General features: G+C 34.5%; 1 protein-coding gene across 15 annotated transcripts in view; it reads right to left on the bottom strand.

Annotated features, from left to right (window-relative positions):
• The window catches only part of CD47 (CD47 molecule), a 114561-nt gene that overhangs the window by 54150 nt on the left and 48295 nt on the right, over window positions 1-12116 (bottom strand). For all 15 annotated transcript variants that reach the window (XM_072614082.1, XM_072614079.1, XM_072614080.1 and 12 more), the window contains 4 exons: window positions 9376-9483; window positions 5441-5533; window positions 4028-4120; window positions 2428-2520 (listed from right to left, as the gene is read on the bottom strand). In XM_072614082.1, the coding sequence (XP_072470183.1) occupies window positions 2428-2520; window positions 4028-4120; window positions 5441-5533; window positions 9376-9483 (387 nt within the window). The remainder of the gene's footprint in view (window positions 1-2427; window positions 2521-4027; window positions 4121-5440; window positions 5534-9375; window positions 9484-12116) is intronic.

The raw sequence follows: 12116 nt of genomic DNA, 5'->3' as shown, positions 1-12116 counted from the left end.
GGCCTTGCACCATATTAGACTGGTAATACAAACAGCTTTTTTCCAAAGTTGAAATTTTTAATCTCCCAGGTCACATCATTCCCAGTGTGGGCAAACAAAGAAGGTGAAAAAGTTTACTAAATTCACAATTACTGTAAAGTCTGAGGTTAGAACTACAGAATACAAAACTATACTAATGGAGGCTAAAAAAATGCTCTCCTCACTAACAGAAGTATTTCTGAGTCCAGTGGCAATTATCCTATAAACTAGAGGTATCAAACTCATTGTCAGCCTGCAAAACTCCCCAGTGCTTCCAGAACAAGATAAAAATATAATTGGAAAATGTTTAACAAGATAGACAAAAATACAACATAACACAGATAACGTTAACCTGTAGTTTTCTAATATGCTGCTACAAGGATCTGTTTATAAACCACCAGGGCTGTGGCAGACAGAGGTTAGAAGCAAAAAGCCACCAACTTCTAGGGAGGAATAAAAGGGAGGAAGAGAAATACAAATGGTAACACATCACAGGGGAGGTCAGCTAGGCTATCAGGGAAGAAAAGAAAAAGGGCTCTTCCAGCTAGAGACAACTCATACTATTTGATCACAGCAGTATAGACATTTTAGGTTATGAAACTGTTCTCAAGTACATTTGCTAAATCAGCAGTGTCACCTCTAAATTTTAAGAGCCATATATGTGATTACTCTTAATCCAAATAAGATAGATTCATAAAAATAGAATCTGCATCAAGCCTTTGCATATATCTAAAATTACCAAAGAAGCTGATATTGCCTTGAGATTATTAGTCATACTTTTCAGATATGAAAAAGAAAGGTTTGAACAACATGACTGCGAAAATGCCCAGTGAAATTAGAAATGGATTCTAGTGAGACTAGTTATATAAGGGTTTCCTTTAAATAGTGAGGGTGTGTGTGTGTGTGTGTGTGTGTGTGTGTGTGTGCGTGCGTGCGTGCGTGCGTGCGTGCGTGCGTGCGTGCGCGGGTCACTAATTATATGGCTGAAAATCCAGAATGGAAGGAACTTACTGGGATTCACTGACAGCTGCCATATCACAAAGGAAGTTAACACTTCCAAATGATAATATGTCACTTACAAACTGATCTGCCTTACAAAAAAAAAATTCGTTTCTAAAACTTTCAATGACATTCATATGGAATAAAGTAAATCTCAGTATACTAAGATCTCATCAACTCTTAACTTCACTAACATGAAATCTAAAATAATCTAAATGGAAGTTGGTTTGGGGTTGTTCTTATTTTTTTTTAATCTGTTTTCACCTGTGGAAAAGATGTTGATTAAGCAAATAAATAGTGTAAACCAGATGGGGGTGGAGGGGATGTTAAATCCATTTAAAAGAATAAATTGTTTCTAAACCCTTTTGAAAAATTGATACAAAGTAAATTTTTCTCCTTTATCTGTGAGTGTATAACCAGAGCAATGAATAGAGTGAGGAGGCAGTTTTTAGTTTAATATAAGGGAAAGCCTCTTAACAATTAGAACTGTGCAAAAATGACATTAGATTGTGATATCGGACATCTTCAAGCAGAGACTACACAATCAGTTGTTGAGGATCATATAAAGGAAAAGCTTATTTTGGGTGAAGGTTGGTATGCCTGGCACACACCCAGTACTTAATAATTGTTTGCTGACTAAGATGACCTCTGAGATGCTATTCTATAAGGCGCTATCATTTTATCTCTTGGAAGGACCCAAATACAAGTTAAAAGTCATTTGCAGAAATCAGGTTTTCCACAAATTAGTATATAAGATTTGGCTCAAGTGTCAAGTTTAGAAGCAATAATTTAAAGACAAAGTAATTTAAAACCCTACGAAGTTTGAATTTCAAAACATTAAAGGTAAAAAAACTATTTTAGAGCAAAATGTAATTCCACATTTAATTAAATTAATTTTAAAAGCTTTTAAAACATTCACTGCTTTTTAAACTAAACGAAAATAGTATTTTAAAAGAGTTTTAAAGTTTTGTATTATTTAAGTTATGTATTCTCTGCACATGAGAAGCCATCACGTCTACTAATTTGTGGGTAGATTGATCTGAAAATGGCTAGGATTCTACAAGTATACTTTACCAAACACAAATTATTATTCTGATTCAAAATTATTCTTTTCTGTTCATTAAAACAGGTACTGACTCATCTCTAACCAAGAGGACATTTCTTTAAAGGTAGACTATGATACAAGCTTCCTATTAATTCCAACTGTTTCCTTTCTCTAAATGTTCTGAAATAACTGAAATTAGTTGTGAAAAGAACTCCAAGACCCCAAAATTATTATTCTCTTTAAATCCTTATTTTTAAACTCAAAGCTTCTCCTAATCCTTTCTGCCCCTAAGCTGAATAAATCAGGCAGTTTTTAAATTCCATAATTCAAGATTTCAGAATAAAGTGACAGAAAGTTCTACTTACCCATAAATTTCATGTAAACTAGACCAAGCAATTCTGCAAGGGCAATGATACCCAAGCCTGAAATCATGAGAGGACCCTGCATAGGGGAACACTCTGCCAAAAAATAAATATTACTTCACATTAGAAGCTTACATGTAACAATTTCACCTATTTCATAGAGATATATAATAACAATAATAGTAAGGTAGTGCAGCAGGTGGAATGCTGGACTTGGGAGTCAGGAAGACCTGAATTTAAAATTCTATGTGACCCTAAATAAGTCATTTATCTTCTCTCAGTCTCAGTTTCCTTAGATGTAAAAATGGTGGCAAAAATATCAGCTACCTTGAAGAACTGTTATGAAGATCAAATGAAATGATGCAGGTAAACTGTTTTGCAAACCATAAGTAGTAAAAAAAAATGCTAGCTATTGTTACTATTATTATTATCAGCAGTAGAACGAACAGAAGTTCTATTACTATTCTCAGTTATCAAGAAAAAAGAATGACCTACTAAATCTCATTTAAAGGACAAATGCCAAAAACACCATGAAAGCTTTGATAAATGATTTTATTTTTATAACTTAAAGAAAGTTATACACAACTGATTATTATGCTATAACATAAGCGCCTGGGTTTCTGGAATCAGTTATTTCAACAAAAACAGTTGCAATGACTAAATTTATTATTTTAGATAGAAATTCAATATCAAATGTTCTTAATTCCTCTATGTGTAATAGGCAAGTTTTTCAAGGCAACTGCATTCTTGTCTTACTGATTATTCTGTTACAACTTCACTGTCAAAATCTAAGAGAATAATGCTATTTCACATACCTATGATTATTAGCCTCTCAGTTCCATGAGGCAGGAACTATCATGTAAAAAAAACCTGGTGTTGTACCTAGGACCCAGCACAATGCCCCATTTATAGAAGTCTCTATTAAAATGCCTGTTGAATGGAGTAATGTGTTTTGTTTTATCTATTTGCATTGGTCTGCCTTTTCATGAAAGGAGGAAAATTCCTGGAGAATAAGGGGCACTTGAATTTTTTAAAAGCTGCATGATATGCCTAATTAACTATGATTGCTTTAAGTGCTAAATAACAGGAATACTGATAAATGTTATATAGACTTTAAGAAATGAGAAGAATCCGTGCTTGATGGATTTGTAAATACTTGTAAACTAGCATTTTAGGAATGGTGTAAAAATGTGAGACCAGCATTGTTATAACACTCTTAGCTCCTTTAATGAAATGGCAAGAAAATATTTTAAGAAAAATAAATATCTTTGCCATATAACAAATGTCCCATTACACCAAGAAGAAAATAACACCATTCCTATTTGGCTTCAACAGAAACCAACTTTTTTAGAAGTCCTCCCAGATAGGTACTAACTACAATTTCATTCCTAAACCAATGATCAGGAAGATCAGGAAAGCTACCTACAGTAAGTGTTGTCCTAATAAAGGAGAAAGAAATTGTTCTTGTTGGGTGGAAATAAGTTTAAAAAAAATTTTTTTTGAATCCCACTTAGCACAAGAGAAATTATTTCAATGTTACAACACCACTAGTGCAAATGAAACGAAACATAACTATTCTATATATAAAAAATGTGTTTCTTACTTGTGATGCACAGGCTTAGTCCAATTATAGCAAGTATGTAACCCAATAATTGCAGAATCAATATCCCAATGGCAAAGAGGGTCATCCCAAAAGCTGGAAAAAAAATTATAACAAAGAATACTAAAACTTTTTGAAAAAGAAACCTTTAAAGCTCTTATTGCTCTTTGGGTATTTATGATCAAAGAACTAACTACTAATTCTTTGGTTCCTTACTTTGGGAAATTACAAGCAAAAGTCATTAGAAAAATAACAGGAAATTTACATTTCCTGGAAGTCTAATAGTCTTTAGAATTATTAAACCTAAGTACTAGTGCTCTGTTCTACACTCATTCCAAAGATTAACAATTTATTTCAACAGGCAGGAGGCTAAGCCCAACGTTTTTTAAAACATGTAATATCTTAAAGAATGACACTTTTATAATTCCCATGTATTTTATATATTTTTCTTTCCATCTGGCTTTTTCACGGTCCTACAAAATTGCTCTGGTGAAGAATTTCATTATGCAAATGTGTTCGTTCTTATAAACATTGCAATGTCTACCAAATAACGTGGCCACCTAATGAGGTTCTTGAACTTATAACAAATGAACCCCCTCTGTTCTCAAAATGCACTAGACTTCATTTACATGACCAAAAGAATAACAGATAACAAAAAGATTAGAAGGTTTATTAATAAACCTATCTTGGTAATTTATCACCAAAGGAAAATAAATCAGTTAAAATGACATTTTATTACATTGTGAAGTTTCATGGAGCACATTTTTTTAAAAATTTAAACACTAAAGATGGATGTATATGTGGTCTATTCATCTCTCTCTCCCTGTTAAATTATAAAGTTCCAAATTTACCAATAAAAGACCAAAGGACATTTTCTGCTTTATTAATTAAAACACCATTTTGTAGAACTTTTTTTTAATAATGCAAATAGTAAAGAAAGAAGTGGAAAAGGGATTAGCTTAGCATATCTATCATAACTTTTTTTTGAAAGGCCATTAGAAAGTATGTATTGACCATATTATTTTTATTTCTTATATAAATCTAAGACATAGAAATCCTTTGAGGTAAAGGTTTTACTTTGCTTTTTTCCTTTATGATGACAAAACTGTGATAAGAATAAAAAGAAATATCAAGCCATTACACAGCATGATTTCAAATCCACTGACTGACATCAAATACATATGAAAATAGTTCATGAAACAAAACTATCTTTTTCAAAGTTCTGAATGACTCCAAAACCTAAAGCAGCTTTAAGATTATATCACAGTTTAGAGGTTATAATGCCAAGAATAACTTGAAAAATATTTGAAGTTATTTTTGCTTAAAATTTTTAAAAATTGTTTCCAACAAAGATGAAAAACAAATAGATAAATGGCAGGTGGGAGAATCATGTTATGACAAGAAATGAATCCTTACCTGTCATGAACACACAATACTGGAGTAGCACTAATGTCACAGTCGGGATTACAATTAAACCAAGCCCAGTAGCATTCTTTACTGAATATTCACCTGTTAACACCAAAAATAATTTTAACTTTTTAGTTACATTAAATTATACCTACATTAAAGACAAAATATTTTATAGCTTTTAAAAATATATATTACTTTCTAAATTATTTTAGTGAATAGAAGAGATATTATTCTCATATGAAGAAAGTTAGGAAACAAGTATTTTAAAGTGGCAAGATTAGTAATTAAGCCTCAACCAAAGCCCAATTCACCTCAGATTCAGCTCTTCTAAAACTGAACTCAACATCCTGCCTACTCCTAAAACTGATCTTCTACTTCCAGCTACTGAATTTCTGCCTGTAACTTGCATTCTTGCATCACTCTTTTCTAAATTCTCTGTATCTTATCTATCCCTAAGTTCTGTCTGTTTCTCATATTCAACCTTTCTCTAACATTCTCACTGTTACTATGCTAAATCTAAGTCTTTTATCACCTCATGCCTAGATCACTACAATAGATGCCAATCTGTTCTCTCAAATTCCAGTCTCTTCCCCGTTTAATCCAATCTGCACGTTGCTACAAGATTAATTTCTCCTAACACTTTCAAATATTCCTCAATTCAAGAGCCTGTGACAATGTTGTCCTGCCCATTATATCAAATTCAAAATCTTCTGGCTGGTTTTCAAAGTTTTCCATAATTTATCCCCATGCTAACTACCAATCTTATTTCTGACTACTTTCCAAACATGTAGAGTGCTTGAGGTTTATCTTTATGGAAAACATGCTCAGAATTTCCCTTAAAATGCAAAACAAAAAAAACCAGAATCATAGAACTTGGTAACACCTCAAAAATGGCCACCGAAACTAATTCACACACAAAAGGAGTTCTTGATATACCCACCAAGTGATCATTCAGTCTCTACCTAAAGACATCCCAGGAGGGAGAAATCACTGCTCTCACAGCCTTTTCCTGTTCTGGACAGCTCTGATTATTATGAGGTTTTCGTGACATTAAGCTGCCTAACAATTAAGTTACCACTACTTTGCAACTTTTATCCATTGTCTCCTGGGGCCAAACAGAACAAATCTCTCTTCCACATGACAGCACTTTAAATATGTGAAGGTAACTATCATGCTTGCCCTAAGCTTTCTCTTTTTTCTTTTTGACTTTTTAAAGTTTAATATTCATTTTTTTAAATTTTATTCAAATATTTATTTTATTATTTAATTTACTTTCTGTTTTCTACATTTACTTCCATAAATTTTAAATTTTCTCCCCCTCCCTTCCCAAGATGGCATGCACTCTGATATAGGCTCTACGCATATAAACCTATTAAATACATTTTCACATTAGTCATGTTGCATAGAAGAATTATAATGAATAAGAGAAAGCATGATAAAGAAAACAAAAGAAAAAAGAGTCTGCTTCACTCTGCAATCCAACTCCATAGCTCTTTCTCTGGATGTGGATCTAAGCCTTCTCTTTTCAAAGCTAAACATGACCAGTTCCTTCAACCAATCTTCAAACACTCCAGCCTTCTTAAACCACAGCAACAGAACTGAATACAATAATCCAGAAGAGGTAGAGTACAATGGAACTATGACCTTGTTATTCCTGAAAGTTATACCCCTCTTAAGGCAGCCCAAGATCATGGTAGATTTTGGGGGTAAAGGTGGGAAGGGGGGTTAATTAAAAAAAAATTATAATGACTCATACTGAGTTTAAAATCCACTAAAACCCTTTTAATGCAAACCTTCCCTTGAACAGTCAGCTCTACCTGTTAACATCCTATAACTTTCTAGACAGCTATCTCTAAAAACCAGTATCTCACCACTGTCCTTAATCCCTTGAAATCTGACTTCTAGCACTCTACTAAAACTGCTTTCTCAAATGTCAATCACTACTTCCACTGACAAATCTGGAGTGTTTTCCAGTTTTCATCCTCCTTACTTCTCTGTAGCACTGATACTACCAACTCACCAGCTTCCTTCTACATTGCTTTCTTCTCCCTTGGCTGACTGTTTTCTTCCATGGCTCCTTGCCCTCTTCCCAACAATTTAAGGTAGGTGTTCTCCAGCGCTCTCAGTCCTTGACCCACTTCCTTTCTCTCTCTACACTTGATCCCATGGCTCCTACAGCTTCAACTATTAACTTCTGTAGAGAAGGCTCTCAAATCTCTACCTCCAGCCTGTCCATTCCCTAGAGAACTTTCCCTTTTCCTTGACTTTCATCTCCCCCTGCAAATTCTACAAGTACTTCAAACTCAATATGCCCCTAAACTGATCTCACTGTCTTTCTCCAAAAAACTTTTGTCTGTGGCACCAACATTCATTCAGCCTCTTACCTGTGAAACTTTATGTGTCACTTTAACTCTACCGGCTTTGTGTACAACTACCAACTACAGATTCTAGCTCTGAAATGTGTTTCTCTTGATTTGCTATCACCCCAGTACAGTCTTATTACCACCTGCCTGGACTATTACAGTAACCTACTAAACAAATCTTTCCACCTCTCACCTTCCAAACCACACTTCACACTTTTGTCAGATTAATCTTTACTAAGAAATTTAGTCAAGTACTCTTCTGCTCAAAATCCTGGAATTCCTAATTATGATTAAGTGAAGTTGAAACTCAGCCTTGCATTCAACATCTATTATAATCTGCTATCAGTTTATTTTTCAAACCTTATATTCTCATAGTACTTCCCTCTACTCTTTCCAAGTCAGTGAAACTGAACTATACACCATTCCCCATCAAGTTCTGAATTTTCTATCACACAGTTATCTACCCATTCCTAGAATGTTTTCCCATTGCCCTTTTACCTGTTCAATTCCTACCAATACTTTGAATCTTAACTTACATACCACCGTATCCATGAAGCCTTCCCTTGGATTCCCTATTTAGTAACAATCTTTTCACCTCTAATCAATAAATGTTTACTAAACACAATCTCTCATAGCATTTTGCTTTCATCCCCCTGCACTTCTGGTTCATAATACTTACATATGCCCACGTACCTGCCCCTCTAAAATGTAAAAGTTTTTAAGAAGCTTGCAATTTAATAAGAGAGCATTTTAATTAAACTTTTTATCTTTTCCCCCTTCCCTGCCCCCCAATTCCTAATATAGTATATTCTGCTAACAACATGTGTTTAGTGTTGGGCTAAAAAGATGTCACCTGCCCACTCCTTTGTTCAAGAAGTTTTCCCTAGCAAGAATACCTCCCCACCTATCCACTCTTATCCACTCAATTCTTCAAAGGTCAAATCAAGCCTCATCTTTTCCCCAGAAGCCTTATAACTACATCAGTTCCTACTGATGTTTTCCTTCTGTTAATCCTTTCAGAGATATCAGTTTATTTAGTCTTTTATAAGGATATCACACACACACACAATTCTGTGTATATATGATTAATAATTCTGTGTATACAAAATATATGTGCACTGTGTACATGTATATATGCACTGTAAACACATGTGCACTGTATGCAGTACTGTGCGATACAAGCACACACTCAGACAGAGATGATTTATGTGAAATACACTTATCTGTACACATATGCATATAAAGATGTGCATACATATGTAAAATTTATATGAACCTATGTGTGTGCATCTAAAAACAAAGTTTTTGTAATAAGAAAATAAGCAGGCAGTAGGTCTTATAATATTTTTTCTTCTCAAATATTAAATCTTAAATATTGCTGGGGATACAGTAGGTGTTCAGTACTTATTAACTAATTAACCTTAAAATTGAGCCTCATGTGGTCAGTATATGCCAGGGCCCAGAGCACTTGAGTTGATGCCACTTTAAAACACACTGTACTAAATTAATGCAATGAGGATAAATCAGTCGTAACTCTATACCCTGAGATACTGCCTTCTGTTACCTGGTATGACTTACCTGGTACAAAGAGAACGGCCCCAACAATCACTACCACGGTAAGGGCTAATCCAGCAATAATTAATCCAATAGTTTTCTCACTTGTACAGTTGGATTTATATTTAAGAGCTTAAAAGAAAAAAAGGGATAATTACTTCAACTTAATCTTAACAAAGGAGCATTTTGCTCACGCAACTTCTTGCATCTAAATACAATGACAGTAACTAACTGTCCAAGTGAACTACAATGTCTTAATACTGGGCAGTTTCATTCCCTCAGACTTTTAATTCAGATAGAGAATTATAGCTAAATGCTGACCCTTTGGGCCAGGAAGGATCTCTGATCTCCAGTGTGGCCATCGTGCCATACCTTTTTGGCCAGCTCATCCCATGAATCCGACACAAGACGGGTGGGTGACAGCCAAGCTAACAGGACTGCCAATGAGTAAAAAGAGTGGAACCATACAAATTCCATAACAGCAGGCTCTGTGCTACATTAAGTGAAATTATCAAGTAAACCAGGAGTTTTTATAACAAAACAGGAGATAAAATGTACAGAATTGGAGTTTTCATATTCAAAAGAAAATTAAAGGAAACATTTTTTATATTCATTCCACATTATTTTTATATTTAAAAAAACTATGGAAAGATTAAGTTATCATCACAACTTTTTTCTGACAATAACTATGCAGTCAACTCAAAGACAGCAAATTTATGGATTTTTTAAAAATAAAGATTTACCTTTCTAATGATGTTTTGGTTTGGCTATGACAATTACTTTACGAAAAGAAGCACAGCATAATAGATGGAGATTCACCCTGGAGTCCAAAAGATCAAGGTTCAAGCCCTTCCTCTGTATGTACTGCTAATGGGTCAAGTGACCCAGATAATGGAAGATTAGATGTTTTATTTTCTCAAGGCTTTGTGAACTCTCAAAAACTTCCCTGAAATAGGAATTATGTGCAAGAGGTAAAGCAATTGCAATTGTCTCCACAGGCCAAGATATCAAGAAGTCTAACAAGATTAAGACCTGATGAATTGATAGCAGAGAAGGCTAAGATCACTCAGCATCCCTTCCCCCCACTAACCTACCTCACTCACTCATGCTCTGCCATCCTCTTGGCATTCCCTTCCTGCTGCTGCAGTCTCTGCCAGCATACCCCTTCCCTATTTTCAACCAACCAATTCTGTGGCAACAATCAGCAGACATTAAATTTCTGTTCACCCCCTTGGGGAGGAAGAGGAGGCAGAGATAAGTGGAAATTCTTCATCCCAGGGCAGCAGAACACTGCAGCAGTGGTGAGTCAGAGAACTAAAAGACACAGGAAAATGGAGCAGGATGTGCCAGTATGTGAGGGAGAGGCAAAGGGAGAAAACTGCGTGAAGCCAAAAGGGCCTGGAATTCAACTGGGCCCAGTTTTGTACCCCCAACCCCAGAACATACATGAAACTGGTGAAAATGAATTTCCCATTGTGGGAGGAAGCTGAAAAAGCTGCAACACTCATCTCAACAGGATCTGCAATCAAAGGGGGAAAGAATCAGAAGGTCTGCAATAGGAGAAAACAAAAGTGGGAGGAAAGACTAAAACTACCAAAGAGTTTAGGAGGAAGAATTTTGGTTAAAAATTTAGAGCACAAGAGAAAAATCAAAAGGAAAAATATTAAAACCAAAGGGAAAGTGACCACCAAGATATCTAAATAAGTCAAAACTTTCTAAATAAATATTCCAAGACAAAGGAAATTGAACCAATACCTGATGGGAAAAAGAAACCTGTGCATTCCCAATAGAAAACAATGGAGTGTTGAAGAAGAATTCAAGAGAGAAATAAAAATCCTAAAGGTAAAAGCTAAAAGGGGAAAAAAATATATAGAATTTACAGCTTACACAGCAGAATAAACTGAAAGGAAAACCTGGATCTGTAGTGGTAAAGTTTCTCTACAGAAGCAAAAGAAAAAACAAGTGATTGGGAATAATAGCTACCAAAGCTAGTATTTATATATCATTTTAAGGTTTGCAAAGAGCTATACATTTATTATCACTTAATCCTCACAACAACCCTGTGTAGTAGATATTTTACAAATGTGGAAATGATGCTAAGAGAAGTCAAGTTACTTGCCTGAGATCACATTGCTAGCAAGTGTCAAAGGACAGAATTTGAATTCAGTTTTTCACGATTCCTAGATTAGGGCTCTTAGCTACTATAACCCCAACCTGCATGTATAAATGCATTTAAGTAAAAGACAATGGAGAATAAGAGAAGCAAAATGCAAAAATGTTAAAGAACATATTGTGTTTATATAAACAAAATGCAGAGATCAACAGGATGCTTAGAGACAATTTAAGGATCATGTCACCTTGAAGAATATAAGTTTTTTTTTTTAAATCTGAACATCATAATATAAGAAACAGTCACAAGAAAGTTGACAGAACTTTTGAAAACAGAAAACAAAATGTCAATAAAAAAAGAATCCACAGATTGTCTACATGTGAAAAACAAAAAGCCTAAAGTGCAAACCCCAAGACCTATAGTGGTTAAATTTAACAATTCCAATGATAAACAAGAAACTCTGCAGATGACTAGGAGAAAGATCTTCAAATATAAAATAAAGGAAACTTGAATAACACAAGATTATTCTGCATGAAGAAATAATCACAGGAGGGTATAGGATAACATATTCCAAAAACCCCAAGACCTCAAGATGAAACTCAAAATGACATACCCTGAAATCTGGGCCCAATCATCAATGAAAACAGATGGACAT

The sequence above is a fragment of the Notamacropus eugenii genome, chromosome 5, assembly GCF_028372415.1.
Source record: "Notamacropus eugenii isolate mMacEug1 chromosome 5, mMacEug1.pri_v2, whole genome shotgun sequence".
NCBI lineage: Eukaryota > Metazoa > Chordata > Mammalia > Diprotodontia > Macropodidae > Notamacropus > Notamacropus eugenii.
Note: the sequence above shows the minus strand (reverse complement) of the source record. Positions and strands in the feature narration are given on the sequence as shown.